General features: G+C 44.3%; 1 protein-coding gene across 3 annotated transcripts in view; it reads left to right on the top strand.

Moving 5' to 3' along the window:
- Positions 1–16,629, top strand: part of LOC122938531 (macrophage mannose receptor 1-like) — a 335,729-nt gene that overhangs the window by 214,476 nt on the left and 104,624 nt on the right. For all 3 annotated transcript variants that reach the window (XM_044294084.1, XM_044294083.1, XM_044294085.1), the window contains exons 15-16: positions 3,012–3,144; positions 6,381–6,413. In XM_044294084.1, coding sequence (XP_044150019.1) covers positions 3,012–3,144; positions 6,381–6,413 — 166 coding nt within the window. The remainder of the gene's footprint in view (positions 1–3,011; positions 3,145–6,380; positions 6,414–16,629) is intronic.

Genomic DNA, 16,629 nt, shown 5'->3' with positions numbered 1-16,629 from the left:
GGAGGTCAGCTACCTCCAATGAAAGACCCTGGAAGCGTTCAGCCAAAAGTGAAACCGGATCCATGCTTAAGACGGTTTTGGCGGCTTATAATGTCACGGAATGTGTACAGGTAACAAGGCAAAACATGCATAAATGTCTCGCTGGATCCAAAAGCTAAGGAACGAAAGGGAGACCCCTGTAGAAGACCTGGCACTTTCCCTGGCTGCTCAGCCTATGCATAGATCCGAATGGTGGAGGTATGCATATCCACGAACCTTGACTATAAAGCCCTGAGCACCCTACAATAGTGAGGGGACACGACCACCGGCTCCCTACACCAGACACGGAGGGAGTCAGGGTCACCTGGGATCCAGCAAACAGAAAATAACAGATAACAGTGTAACACTTAACTTTGTGGAGGAGAGGAGAACCAGATGAGCAAGCACACATACTCCAGGAAGAAATATAAGCCGCCCAGAAAAGCATTCTGGGGAAGAATTTAAAGGGAAACAATTAGTCCAACACATAACAGCTGAGAGACGCTAATGAGAGGAGGAGCTGAATACCACAACACAGAACTCAAGGGGGAGGTTCTGAAAGGCCTCTGTCAGAGCTTCTCAGCTGTCTGGTTGTGACAGATGCCCTAGATTGTTTAGATATTGGAAACAAATAGCTGAGATAGTATCAGTACTTTTGGAGGTCCAAGTGTCTGAAGATCCAGTAGTTTGTATATTAGGAGCAACCGAACATCTGAAGTTAAATAAAGAGACCCGATTGGTCCTGGGTAAAGTACTTTTCCAAGCTAGACTCCTTATACTGAGGAATTGGGTAAAACAAGATCCCCCGACAGTGGGACAGTGGCGAGAAGCAGTTGTTAACTTGATTAAAGTGGAACGGGTTACTGAATGCTATATCAAAAAATCCCAAAAACTTGATGAAATGTCAGGGCTTGGAATTATTTATTTTATTTATTTTTCTCCCGTCCCTTTCCCTCTCCCTGGGGGTGGTGGGTGGGTAATAGGGGTAAGACAAAGGGAAAGAGAGGGGAAAAAATAAAAAAATAAAAAAGGGAAAAGGGGGAAAAAGTTATAATAATATTTAGTAATTTGTAATATGGATTTTCTCATTGTGGAATTTTTGTGATTTGTGTATAAATGTATATGTGTTTATAAAATTGAAATAAAGAAAGATTTATTAAAAAAAAAAAAACTGTATGTAGAGGGTGTATCTCACAGGGACTGAACCAGTGTAGGCCTGAAGTAAATATTTATTTGCCCTAAATGGCTGTATTTCAAATCCCTGATTCAAACCCCTGTATGTAGAGGGTGTATCTCACAGGGCCTGAACCACTGTAGGCCTGAATTCAATATTGGTGCACCAAATGGCGGTATTTAAAATCTCTAAATGTAACCCAAATGTATTAAGGGTGTATCTCACAATGGCATCTGCATCAAAGGCTGAAAACTAAATTTTTGGTGCCCAAACGAGTGTTTGTTTAACAACTGAATTTGACAGCAGTATATAAGCCTGTAATTTCACACGTGCTGATGCTGCAAGGCCTGAAAATAGTGTTTTTTTTGTCAAAAAAGTGTGTTTTTCAAACCCCAGAAAATGATGGGTGTATTTCTAGCTTAAATTGCACACTGACTAATCAAGATGTTGTAGATTGCCAAAATTGTGTATTTTTGGTAACAGAAATATGAAAGATGTATATATTAAACTTGAATTTAACACTTGCAGATCTGGAAAATACCCTTTTTTTGAAAAAAAAGTGTGTTTTTTTCAAACCCCAGAAAATTATGGGTGTATTTCTAGCTTAAATTTAACACTGACTAATCCAGATGTTGTAGTTTGCCCCCAAAAAATGGTGATTTGCAATGTCCCAAAAGTTCAGATGCAGTGCTGGTGCACTGAGCATGCATAAAATGGCCGCCGCTACCCACCTAACTAACAGAATTCTAAAAGTACATTTAGTTATTTTTTTGGTCAATGGCCTCAGGGCAGGGTAAAACGATTGTGTCCTGCACCCACACAACTATTTCTAGGTAGATCACTGCGTTAGATTCCATCCTATTCTCTTCCCTGAAATCACAAGTCCAGCAGCATCCTCTCCCTTCACTTGTAACAGCAGAGTGACGTGCAGCGCTACATGACTCCAGCTTAGGCCCCATGCACACGGCCGTGTTTCACAGCCGTGTGCGGGCCGTGGAACCGCGGCCTGGATCCCTCCTGAGAGCAGGAGCGCACGGCGTCACTGGTTGCTATGCGCATGGGGCCTTATATAGAGGCTGGGTCACATGCTGCTCTGGCCAATCACAGCCATGCCATTAGTAGACATGGCTGTGATGGCCTCTTGGGGCAAGTAGTATGACGCTTGTTGATTGGCTGCTGTGCAGCCTTTCAAAAAGCGCCAAGAAAGCACCAAACCCGAACTTTTACGGAAATGTTCGGGTCCGGGGTCCAAAAATCCTAAAGTTCGGTACGTACCCGAACTGTACAGTTCGGGTACGCTCAACCCTAGTGATTACCTGTCTCTGACAGTGGAGCTCTGTGGAGTGCTGTGTGGGATCAGAGTCTGTGCTGGAGTGGCAGTGCCTGAAAGACTGAGGACAAAGCGAGGTCCACATGCACCCAGTGGGGGTTTAGGTACTATGCTAAACCATGCCTGTGTTATGCTATAGATACGGGACTTTATTGTTTCTTTAAGGCCGGCTGGTCACTGCAGTCTACCGCCTTATTGTTTTGTCAAGAATAAAAGACAACCGTTGCTTTGCTTTCACCACTAAAAGTCTGCTCCTGTGTTCTTATCTGAAGGCTACCATTGGGGCAGATCCCTACAATAGATACTGTAGATATAGATACAGTAGATAGATCAATATGAGATATATAGATAAACATAGGCCCTATTGAGCAGGGCAGAAACCTGTATATCCTGACATGGGGACATGCACATGGTATAATTTTATTAATGCTGTGAAATGTTTAGTTTTTTATTAGCTAATTGATGAGGTTTTTCTATTTATTTAATTAGTTGCATTATCAAAACTGGCATTCTTCGGATCCTGATCACAATGAGGAGGAGTCCTGCACGATATTTGATGGATTAAGGTGGAACGATCTAAACTGTGATGCTTTATTCGAATGGATGTGTAAGATGCAAAAAGGTACAAACCTACAAAAGTAAAAGATAACTCCCACCAATAGATCAAACACACTACAATGCTTCATTAAAGAGGTTTTCCAGCATCAAATGTTTTAAAATCTTCCATTTTCTGTGTCATTTCTTTACAGTTTTCAACATCTCTGCTTGCTTTCATTCAGTAGAAACCTTCAATGCTTGCGTCTGGTGGCTATAAATGTGTTCTGAACATGTTCTTGGCAGTTATCAGATATCTGTCCTGGGTGTGCGTTTCACCATAAACGTCAGATTACCTCAACAAAATCTTTAAATACATCTACCCCCTGATAAATGAACAAGTCGGGCTCGGCAATCCATTGTCAATTACCAAAATTTGGGTCGGAGCACATTACAAATAAGCCATAGGCCTCATGCAAACGATCGTATGTATTATGCAGTCTGCTAACTGCGGATCTGGTAATCAATATAAAACCCATGCACAGTCCTTTTAATCTGTATAGCCTTGCAGAAAGAAGGGAAAGAGGGAGGCATGATCGAAACCTTTAAATATGTGAAAGGCATAAATAAGGTTCCAGAGAGAGGAGTTTTTAATAAAAAAAACAAACAAACAAACAGAAAACCTCACACAAGAACAAGGGGGCACAATCTAAGATTAGTTTGGGGTAGGGATGAGCGAATCCGACTTGGTTCGGTGTTTGGGTGGGTTAGGAATTCTGTTATAGGTTCTGTTATAACAGAATATAACGGAATTCGTAGGCGGAATTCACAATGGAAGCCTTTAAGAGGTATTCCATTTTGATCCGTCATAATAGAAGTCTATGGCCAAGCATAACGGACCTCTCTGGTTTACGTTATGCAGAACTTTGTTTTCCAGAAACCAGGTGTGAGGGATACCACCCCTCGTGCCCGCTTGACGTCAACTACTTCGAGCTCACGAGATACGGTATGGTCACTGGTTACCAAGGCGCAACGTTACACCCTCCTGGGGGAGCGGGTAGGGTCAGTCTTGGTACAGTTTTCACAGATTCCTCCTGTCCGCCTTGTTTGATATAAGCCCGGTCCTCTAACGGGATTATATAGGGTAAGAAACCAACCCGCATTAGCGTATTACTAGGCCAAAACACGGACGCGGGGATTCGTGATTGAGATACCAGACAGCACAAGATTTAATCGCCTTAAGGGCTCACTAGAATTAACACTATACACACAAAGAATATATGGTCTGAGGTTACAAATACAGGTGGTATGGTACAAACAGGATTACAGAGCAAAAGTCAGTTTACCAGATTGATGAGTCCTTTTGGGTGGTGATGAGTTCTTAGCTGTATTCACATGGAGGGCAGTGATGTAAGCAGGTTGCAGGTCACTCTAAACACATGGCACGATGTGACCCTCCTTCAGAGAAAAGACACGCCTGCTTGCTGGCACAAGCCTTTTAACCTGTAGCCGGCCCCTCCCCTCCCGGTCCTCTGGGAGGGGTCCACCCCCCTCTGCTGAGCTGGCAGCACATGGGCCACAAAACCGATTAGGGCTAATGGCTCCAGACCAGAATGTCGCAGAGAGGTGGTTCTGGGACCATTGTATCCGCCTGGGTTCCGGCTACCAGTAGAGTCCAAGCATGGTACCGTTATTTGGTTTCTGTGGGGAGATAGGTATATCTCCCCTCCCTGGCATCCCACTACCAAGCTATGACCAAGGGCCTGTTCATCGTGGCCACAGGGACACAAATATGCATCTGGTTTATGTCTGTGATGGAAGGGCAATTCATAATTCCTTATAAATCGCCGGTTCCGTTATGTCTGATAAATTTGATTGAACTAGGGAATGGCCTAGACCCCTGCAGAGAGTTTTCTCCTGTTCCATTAGCTGGGTTCCTGCCTGGCTGAATGGAGGTGAGAAATTGTAAGCAAAGGTGGGCTGCTAGAGGCTCTCTGCCATCTGGCTGGCTTTAAAGAAGGCCCCCCCCCCTACCTTTCAGCAGATGGTTGGTGTGGGAACATGGCTGACAGTAAATATTAAGCTATATTCCTTACACCAGGTGGATCCGTTATGCTTAGCCATAAACTTCTATTATGACGGATCAAAACGGAATGCCTCTTAAAGGCTTTTGTTTTGCATTCCATCTACGAATTCCGTTATATATTCTGTTATAACAGAACCTATAACGAAATTTCTAACCCACCCGAACACTGAACCCATTGCAGGTCAGGTTTGCTCATCCCTACTTTGGGGGGGGGGATCAGAACCAATGTCAGGACAATATTTTATACTGAGAGAAGTAGTTTGGGCTTGGAACAAACTACCAGTAGATGTGGATGGGAAATTAACAGTAAGTGAACTTAAACATGCCTGGGAAAAAGACATGTCTAGCCTAAGAGAAGTAATAATATAAGGGCAGAGTAGATGGACCATGTAGTCTTTTTTCTGCTGTCAATCTGATCTATGTTTTCTATAGATAGATAGGTACAGTAGATATATAGATGTAACAATAACAGTCCGTGCCCGCTACTGCCCTGCTCTCCAGAGCAGGCACGGTTGCCGCATCTCTTACTTGGCTCTGCATTCAGCTTTAACAGTGGTCTGGAAGCTGTGCACCCTCTTCTTTCATCTGCTGAGGGTCTGTCTGTTGGTGCTCCATGTTCCCACTCGCCTCTTCTCCTTCTACACGTTCAAATTCTTCCCCAGCCTATGGCAGATTGTCCTTGGGTATTTAAGGTACCTTCCCCAGTGGGAAGGATGCCTGAGCTTTAGGTTTCTTAGTCTCTAGTGACCAGCAAAGGTGTCTTCCCTATCTGACCACCCGTGTAGCATACTCCAGCATGACTACCATCTCTGACCTCTAGCCACCTGCCCTGACCTTAGCCTGTTTCTCGGATTGCCCTATCTCTCCTTGCCCTGGCCTCATATTTGTCAAAGGTACGCTTATACACTGCCAACCCTGTCCTAGGCCCGTCTCCAGACTACGTATATGAGAAGGTGGCAAACCGAAAAAGTACATAATCCACAACAGGAAATGCTATGTCAGTATTTAATATTGTTGTGTGCACGCTATATTCCTCTCCCTCCATATGCTGGTGCACAACAGGGCACCTACTTCTCTCTACACTTGTCTTTATATGGGAAGGAGTGACATTTAAGAAAAAAAACCTTATGATTGGCTTAGAGTAAGGGGATAATGAAGTGATAGGACTGCAGACCAAACTAAAAAGCCACACAATTGTAATTATCTGTTAACATTTTTACTCTTCTTCATGTTTCCAGGAGCCGAATTAAAGGAAGAACCCAAACCGATTGGTAAGCAATTTATTCTTCCTTCTTTTCAAATGTTGAAAATATCAGTGTATAGGATTAGGCACAATAATGTATACAACAAAAAATCTAATCTAATATAGGCCTGACCCACTAAACTAATTCAAACCACAGACCAGACACTAGAATCGTATAAATTCATACAGATCCCAGACCAGGCACCCTACGCTAATACAGATCACAAACTAGACTGCCTAAGCTAATACAGATTGCAAACTAGACCATGTAAAGGAATACAGGTTAGTGATGTTTGAGCACCAAAGTGCTCAGGTGCTCTGGCCAAACACATGCTCAGGATGCTCGGGTGCTCGGTAGATAATAATGGAAGTCAATGGGAGAACCCGAGCATTAAACCAGGCACCCCCTGCTCTGAAGAGGGGAGGGTGCCTGGTTCACAGGAAAAGGTCAGAAATTGATGGAAACACCACCAAAATGGTTCCGGAACAGCATAGGGAGGATGTCTGGATGCATCTTGTACTTCCAGGTCACTGCTGGGAACCATGTTGTCCGAGTAGTACGCCACTTTTGCAGACTGACAATAATACCCACAAAACCGAAGATAAAATCGATTTTAGAGGAAAAAAATTGTTAGGAAACATTCTTTCCTGTATATTTACTTGTATAAAAAGTGCAAGTGCTGCCAAAAATTTAAAGGAAGAGGTACTCCGATACAACCTGTATATCACATAATGGAGGGCCTCATTCACATTGTGGTACAATAGTTCAGGTAGTGGGACTCCTACATAAAGCATATGCATTAAGTGAAAGGGCTGCCAAAAATTACAAGGAACCTGCACTCCAAAACAACCTTGAAAAATTATGATTAACGGCCTGCTGGTGACCCTCAAAAACATTTGGAGCAAGGGCCTGCTGATCTGACCTATATAAAACATTAGGGGCGAGGGCCTGCTGCCGCATTGGTGACTCTAGATAACCTCTGGGTGACTGCACGTCCCCGTGATGGCGATGATCCATTTGAATGTCTGCCCTATCAACTTTCGATGTTCTATTCTGCGCCTATCATGGGCTGAGAAAAGGCTACCACATCCAAGGGAGGTCAATGGCTGAAATCTGATTGGTTGTTGTTGCCTTGCCCCTTTTTTTTTACCTAATTGTGAACCACCCAGAGAGGGTGGGTCAAGTTATTAAAGCACAAGCATCCAAGGAAGGCAGCAGGCGCGCGGCAATTATCCACTCCCGACTAGGGGAGGTAGTGATGATAAATAACAATACAGCACTCCTAAGAGGCCCTGCTATTGGAATGAGTACACTTTCCGTTAACGAGGATCTATTGGAGGACAAGTCTGGTGCCAGCAGACAACTTGCTCCCGGCCTCCACAACTTTCACCCAGTACGCCATCATGGTGAGGATTGTGTTGACCAGACTCTACTGAGACTGGACTTGTAGGTGAGGGCCTGCTGCCGCTTTGTTGACTCTAGGCGATCGCACGACTCTGGATGGCTGCCCTATCAACTTTGGAGCAATTTTTCAACAATGACCTTCTGGTATAGCACTGTTTTGCTTGTCCTCTCCGAGAGAGGAATGAGAGATAAGTTCTCTTTGTAGCAGGGGTCGAGAAGGGTGAACACACAGTAATCCGTGTTGTCTAAAATGCGTATAACGCACGGGTCGCGGGAAAGGCAGCCTAACATGAAGTCAGACATGTGTGCCAGAGTACCAACAGGCAAGACTTCACTTTTGTCATCAGGAGGATCACTTTCCATCTCCTCCTCCTCTTCTGCCCACCCACGCTGAACAGATGGAATTAAACTTCCATGGGTACTACCCTCTGTAGCGGAGGCATGTCTCCTGCTCCTCCTCCTCCTCCTCTTCATCGTCCAATTCGCGCTGAGAAGACGGACGGAGGGTGGTCTGGCTATCACTCTGTGTAATGTCTTCTTCTCCCATTTCCACCTCTTCCATATGCAAAGTGCTGTCCTTAAATTGTGAGCAGCGAGCGTTTGAGTAGACACAGAAGTGGGATGGTTACGCTGATAATAGCGTTATCGCTGCTCACCATCTGTGTTGATTCCTCAAAGTGTCTTAAAACCTCACAGGGGTCAGACATCCATGCCCACTCCTCGCTTCTGATTAGCGGAAGCTGACTGGAAAGGTGACGACCATGTTGCAGCTGGTATTCCATTACTGCCCTCTGCTGCTCACAAAGCCTGGCCAACATGTGGAACGTGGCGTTCCAGGGCGTGCTCACGTCGCACAACAGCCGGTAAGCTGGCGAGTTAAAGCGCTGCTGCAGCGTTGACAGACCGGCTGAAGCTGTTGATGACTTGCGGTAATGTGCACACACGCGGAGCACCTTCACCAGTAGCTCAGGCAAATTGGGGTAGATTTTGATAAACTGCTGAACCACTAAGTTTACGACGTGGGCTAGGCATGGGATGTGTGTGAGCTTGCCACGCTCCAAAGCCGCCACCAAGTTACGGCCATTATCACACACAACCATGCCTGGTAGTAGGCTGAGTGGCGAGTGGTGGTCTCTTATCCCCTGCCACAGCTCTGCGGCAGTGTGCTGTTTTTCCCCTAAGCATATCAGCTTCAGCACGGCCTGTTGATGCTTCCCCAACGCAGTGCTCACTGCTTCCAGCTACTGGCTGAATGGTGCTGCACGCGGATAATTCGGAGGAGGAGAAGTGGGGGTTGGAGCCTCTAAAGTAGGTGCTGGCAGAAACCCTGATGGAATTAGGGCCCGCAATTCTCGGCGTCGGTAGCACCCGTGCCATCCCACGGTACGACTCGCTCCCGGACTCCACAATGTTCACCTAGTGTGCCGTCAGGGAAATGTAGCGTCCCTGGCCAAATGCACTTGTCCATGTGTCTGTGGTTAAGTGGACCTTCCCAGTAACTGCGTTGGTCAGGGCACGAGTGATGTTTTGGGACACATGTTGGTGTAAGGCGGGCACGGCACACCTTGAAAAATAGTGGCGGCTGGGGACAGAGTACCGCGGGGCGGTCACAGACATCAGACCGCGGAAGGCCTCAGTGTCCACAAGCCTAAATGGCAACATTTCATCTTGTCATTCAACATAAAATGGTCGATAAATTTCTCTCTTGAGTATCTGTACTCTCACTTTAAGTTATTTAAGCACTTTATGATCTCTTTGAGAGGTATATATGAGGTCTAACTAATAGTTCTACTTGCAGTATGCAGTTAGCAGTGACTATTTGCAGATTGGTTGAGTATGATCTGGTATGGGTGTATGCAATTTGGATTGCAATATGGAATATGAATGCTTGCAATTGTATGCTTGCAATTTGTAGCTTGCAATTGTATGGTTGCAATTGGTGGAACTGTAAGTATATATATAAGAAAAACAACAGGCGGCACCACCCTCCAGATATGACGTAAGAAATGGGTGCAAAATCCAAGTACGGCAGCAGGTGCTTACCCAGTAGTAGAGATACAAAAATTGGACTGCACTCCAAGCAATTCTTTGAAAAAAAATCTGTGTTTATTCACCCATCAATGGCAAAGCATTTGCCATTGATGGGTGAATAAACACAGATTTTTTCAAAGAATTGCTTGGAGTGCAGTCCAATTTTTTATATATATATATATATATATATATATATATATATATATATATATATATATATATATATATATATATATATATATATATATATATATATATATGAAAGTTCAGGGCAGCACTCCTTGTAGCAGATGTAGGGTGCCAGCGGTATCGACACTCAACCACAGTGTCCAATAGCCAGAAGAATAAACACACCGCAGCACGTCCATAAAGTGAAAAATGTGTGATCCTTTATTCACCCAAGCAGCGACGTTTCGGTCCACTCACTGGGACCATTTTCAAGCGAAAATGGTCCCAGTGAGTGGACCGAAACGTCGCTGCTTGGGTGAATAAAGGATCACACATTTTTCACTTTATGGACGTGCTGCGGTGTGTTTATTCATATATATTATATACACACACACATATATATACACACACACACACACACACACACTCACCTAAATAATTATTAGGACCACCTGTTCTATTTCTCATTAATGCGATTTATCTAGTCAACCAATCACATGGCAGTTGCTTCAATGCATGTAGGGTTGTGGTCCTGGTCAAGACAATCTCCTGAACTCCAAACTGAATGTCAGAATGGGAAAGAAAGGTGGGCTACAACAGCAGAAGACCCCACTAGGTACCACTCATCTCCACTACAAATAGGAAAAAGAGGCTACAATTTGCACAAGCTCACCAAAATTGGACTGTTGAAGACTGGAAAAATGTTGCCTGGTCTGATGAGTCTCGATTTCTGTTGAGACATTCAAATGGTAGAGTCCGAATTTGGCGTAAACAGAATGAGAACATGTATCCATCATGCCTTGTTACCACTGTGCAGGCTGGTGGTGGTGGTGTAATGGTATGGGGGATGTTTTCCTGGCACACTTTAGGCCCCTTATTGCCAATTGGCCATCGTTTAAATGCCATGGGCTACCTGAGCATTGTTTCTGACCATGTCCATCCACTCATGACCACCATGTACCCATCCTCTGATGGCTACTTCCAGCAGGATAATGCAATATGTCACAAAGCTCGAATCATTTTCAAATTGGTTTCTTGAACATGACAATGAGTTCACTGTACTAAAATGGCCCCCACAGTCACCAGATCTCAACCCAATAAAGCATCTTTGGGATGTGGTGGAACGGGAGCTTCGTGCCCTGGATGTGCATCCCTCAAATCTCCATCAACTGCAAGATGCTATCCTATCAATATGGGCCAACATTTCTAAAGAATGCTATCAGCACCTTGTTGAATCAATGCCACGTAGAATTAAGGCAGTTCTGAAGGCAAAAGGGGGTCCAACACCGTATTTAGTATGGTGTTCCTAATAATTCTTTAGGTGAGTGTATATATATATATATATATATATATATATATAGTTCAGTATACAGCTCTAATCACACTATTAACAATAGGAACATTATATAACTGTTTTAACCACTTCAACCCCGCTAGCTGAAACCCCCTTAATGACCAGGCCACTTTTTACACTTCTGCACTACACTACTTTCACCGTTTATTGCTCGGTCATGCAACTTACCACCCAAATGAATTTTACCTCCTTTTCTTCTCACTAATAGAGCTTTCATTTGGTGGTATTTCATTGCTGCTGACATTTTTACTTTTTTTGTTATTAATCGAAATTTAACTATTTTTTTTGCAAAAAAATGAAATTTTTCACTTTCAGTTGTAAAATTTAGCAAAAAAAACGACATCCATATATAAATTTTTCGCTAAATTTATTGTTCTACATGTCTTTGATAAAAAAAATGTTTGGGTCAAAAAAAATGGTTTGGGTAAAAGTTATAGCGTTTACAAACTATGGTACAAAAATGTGAATTTCCGCTTTTTGAAGCAGCTTTGACTTTCTGAGCACCTGTCATGTTTCCTGAGGTTCTACAATGCCCAGACAGTACAAACACCCCACAAATGACCCCATTTCGGAAAGTAGACACCCTAAGGTATTCACTGATGGGCATAGTGAGTTCATAGAACTTTTTATTTTTTGTCACAAGTTAGCGGAAAATGATGATTTTTTTTTTTTTTTCTTACAAAGTCTCATATTCCACTAACTTGTGACAAAAAATAAAAACTTCCATGAACTCACTATGCCCATCACGAAATACATTGGGGTGTCTTCTTTCCATAATGGAGTCACTTGTGGGGTAGTTATACTGCCCTGGCATTTTAGGGGCCCAAATGCGTGAGAAGTAGTTTGAAATCAAAATCTGTAAAAAATGACGGGTGAAATCCGAAAGGTGATCTTTGGAATGTGTGCCCCTTTGCCCACCTAGGCTGCAAAAAAGTGTCACACATCTGGTATCGCCGTACTCAGGAGAAGTTGGGGAATGTGTTTTGGGGTGTCATTTTACATATACCCATGCTGGGTGAGATAAATATCTTGGTCAAATGCCAACTTTGTATAAAAAAAATGGGAAAAGTTGTCTTTTGCCAAGATATTTCTCTCACCCAGCATGGGTATATGTAAAATGACACCCAAAACACATTCCCCAACTTCTCCTGAGTACGGCGATACCAGATGTGTGACAATTTTCTGCAGCCTAGGTGGGCAAAGGGGCACACATTCCAAAAAGCACCTTTAGGATTTCACCGGCCATTTTTTACAGATTTTGATTTCAAACTACTTCGCACACATTAGGGCCCCTAAATTGCCAGGGCAGTATAACTACCCCACAAGTGACCCCATTTTGGAAAGAAGACACCCAAGGTATTCCGTGAGGGGCATGGCAAGTTCCTAGAATTTTTTATTTTTTGTCACAAGTTAGTGGAATATGAGACTTTGTTAGAAAAAAAAAATATAAAAATAAAATCATCATTTTCCGCTAACTTGTGACAAAAAAAAAAAAATTCTAGGAACTCGCCATGCCCCTCACGGAATACCTTGGGGTGTCTTCTTTCCAAAATGGGGTCACTTGTGGGGTAGTTATACTGCCCTGGCATTCTAGGGGCCCTAATGTGTGCAAAGTAGTTTGAAATCAAAATGTGTAAAAAAATGACCGGTGAAATCCTAAAGGTGCTCTTTGGAATGTGTGCCCCTTTGCCCACCTAGGCGGCAAAAAAGTGTCACACATGTGGTATCGCCGTACTCAGGAGAAGTTGGGGAATGTATTTTGGGGTGTCATTTTACATATACCCATGCTGGGTGAGAGAAATATCTTGGCAAAAGACAACTTTTCCCATTTTTTTTATACAAAGTTGGCATTTGACCAAGATATTTATCTCACCCAGCATGGGTATATGTAAAATGACACCCCAAAACACATTCCCCAACTTCTCCTGAGTACGGCGATACCACATGTGTGACACTTTTTTGCAGCCTAGATGCGCAACGCGGCCCAAATTCCTTTTAGGAGGGCATTTTTAGACATTTGGATCCCAGACTTCTTCTCACGCTTTCGGGCCCCTAAAATGCCAGGGCAGTATAAATACCCCACATGTGACCCCATTTTGAAATAAGACACCCCAAGGTATTCCGTGAGGGGCATGGCGAGTTCCTAGAATTTTTCTTTTTTTGGCACAAGTTAGCGGAAATAGATTTTTTTTGTATTTTCTCACAAAGTCTCCCTTTCCGCTAACTTGGGACAAAAATTTCAATCTTTCATGGACTCAATATGCCCCTCACGGAATACCTTGGGGTGTCTTCTTTCCGAAATGGGGTCACATGTGGGGTATTTATACTGCCCTGGCATTTTAGGGGCCCTAAAGCGTGAGAAGAAGTCTGGAATATAAATGTCTAAAAAAATTTACGCATTTGGATTCCGTGAGGGGTATGGTGAGTTCATGTGAGATTTTATTTTTTGACACAAGTTAGTGGAATATGAGACTTAGTAAGAAAAAAATTTATATATTTCCGCTAACTTGGGCCAAAATAAATGTCTGAATGGAGCCTTACAGGGGGTAATCAATGACAGGGGGGTGATCAGGGAGTCTATATGGGGTGATCACCCCCCTGTCATTGATCACCCCCCTGTCATTGATCACCCCCCCTGTAAGGCTCCATTCAGACGTCCGTATGCGTTTTGCGGATCAGATCCATGTATCCGTGGATCCGTAAAAATCATACGGACGTCTGAATGGAGCCTTACAGGGGGGTGATCAATGACAGGGGGGTGATCAGGAAGTCTATATGGGTGATCACCCCCTTGTCATTGATCACCCCCTGTAAGGCTCCATTCAGACGTCCGTATGTGTTTTGCGGATCTGATCCATGTATCCGTGGATCCGTAAAAATCATACGGAGGTCTGAATGGAGCCTTATAGGGGGGTGATCAATGACAGGGGGGTGATCAGGAAGTCTATATGGGTGATCACCCCCTTGTCATTGATCACCCCCCTGTAAGGCTCCATTCAGTCGTCCGTATGTGTTTTGCGGATCCGATCCATGTATCCATGGATCCGTAAAAATCATACGGACGTCTGAATGGAGCCTTACAGGGGGGTGATCAATGACAGGGGGGTGATCAGGGAGTCTATATGGGGTGATCAGGGGTTAATAAGGGGTTAATAAGTGACAGGGGGGGGGGTGTAGTGTAGTGTAGTGGTGTTTGGTGCTACTTTACACAGCTACCTGTGTCCTCTGGTGGTCGATCCAAACAAAAGGGACCACCAGAGGACCAGGTAGCAGGTATATTAGACGCTGTTATCAAAACAGCGTCTAATATACCTGTTAGGGGTTAAAAAAAAATCGCATCTCCCACCTGCCAACGAACGATCGCCGCTGGCAGGCTGGAGATCCACTCGCTTACCTTCCGATCCTGTGAACGCGCGCGCCTGTGTGCGCGCGTTCACAGGGAATCTCGCATCTCGGGAGATGACGCGTATATGCGTCGTTGAGCGCACAGCTGCCGCCTCCGGACCGCAGATCTGCGTTAGGCGGTCCGGAGGTGGTTAAATGCCTATTTTGGCCTCTCCTGCTTCCATAAAAACACAGCTCTCAGTGGAGTAAATGTCTCTTCAGCTCCTGTCTCTGGTGAATACTACCTCTAGCAGCTCCTGCTAGGGGAATTTCCAGACAGGCTGTGTGTGAGGCTGGTTGTGATTGGTAAAAACTCTTGCTGTGTGCTAAGCTGGCTGTGATTGGTCTAGACTTCTTCCCAGCAACAACAGATTAACACTATGCTTTCTGTTTCTGCTGTGTCACTGAGCTTACCTTACATTACAAAATGAATCTTAAAGGCATATTATCTTTTTCTGCTTCTGTGAACACAAAATATAACAGTTATATGACATCCAAAACATGATGTCACAGTAAATAACTCTGCTTTTGTTTTGAACACATAAACATAGGAACTGTATTAAGGCTATTGGCAGGTCTAGCTGTATACACATATAAGCTATACTAGCAACCTAGGACAGGTCCTTGCTGGCCAGCTACATGTCCCACTTATTACGGTGCTTGGATGCCATGTGGCGGATCATGCTGATGGTGGTGAGGTTGCTAGTGTTCACGCCCCGGCTCATTTTGGTGTGGCACAGGTTGCAAACTACTATTCTTTTGTCGTCCGCACTTTCCTCAAAATAGCGCCATACTGCGTAAAACCTACCCCTTGGCAAGGGAGATTTATGCAAGGGGGTGCTCCGTGGAACAGTTGCAGGCCTGTTTGGTGTGGCCCGCCTTCTCCCTTTTGCCACCCCACTACCTCTTCCAGCCTGTTGCGGTGCTGCAGATCCTTCCCTCTCTGTACTGCTGTCCTCTCTCGGTTTTCCACCTTCCCAGGTTGAGTAAGTGACCTCATCGTCCACCACCTCCTCTTCCACTTCCTCACTCTGATCATGCTCTTGATTTGTTAACCTAACCACAACCTCAGTGATTGACAACTGTGTCTCATCCTTTTCATCAACCTCTTGAAACAGTAATTGCGGTTGACTCATTGGCAACTTTGTCTCATCATCATCCACCTCATTAAACACTAATTGCCGTTCCCCACCGTCATGTTCTTGTGATTGCGGATGCTCAAGCGGTTGGAAATCAGGGCACAAGATCTCAGGTCCCTCTTCAAGCGGGCTTGGCGAGAGGACCAAATCAAGTAATGGCGATGAAAAGAGCTCCTCGGAATTTCCGAGTGTGGGATCACTTGTTTGGCCAGACTCTCCATGGGTGGGAGGAAGGAGGATCAGGGAGTGGATTCTGTTGACAAGACTCTTGGCTACTAAGACTAGACTTGGTGAAAGACAGGGTGGTGCTTAACCGACTGGAAGCATTATCTGCTGCAATCCAACTGACCACCTGGTCGCACTGATCTGACTTCAAGAGTTTTGTCCTATGACGCCCTGCAAACTGGGACATTAAGCTAGGTATCGTGGATGATTGTTTTTCTTGTGTTTTGGCAGCAGGGACAGTTTCAACGCGCCCAGGGCCACGGCCTCTGCGTGAACCATTAGCATCACAGCCACTTCCCCGTCCCTTACTGCTCGCCTTCTTCATATTAAATGTTATATGCACGCTTGACACACAAGATGTGGCACGGATGCCACAGTTCACAGCAAGCACAGTATATTGAAAAAGTACGTAAAAGTATGGAAAAATGAAAATAGAATTGACTCATATTTCTTCAATCTCTGACCCTGACAGACAGAAGGTATTGGACAGGTGGCACTAGTCACTGCAGACACCCTCTATGTAAAAAGTATTCAAAAT

This window comes from Bufo gargarizans, chromosome 5 (genome assembly GCF_014858855.1).
Source record: "Bufo gargarizans isolate SCDJY-AF-19 chromosome 5, ASM1485885v1, whole genome shotgun sequence".
NCBI lineage: Eukaryota > Metazoa > Chordata > Amphibia > Anura > Bufonidae > Bufo > Bufo gargarizans.
This window is presented reverse-complemented; position numbering and strand designations above follow the sequence as displayed.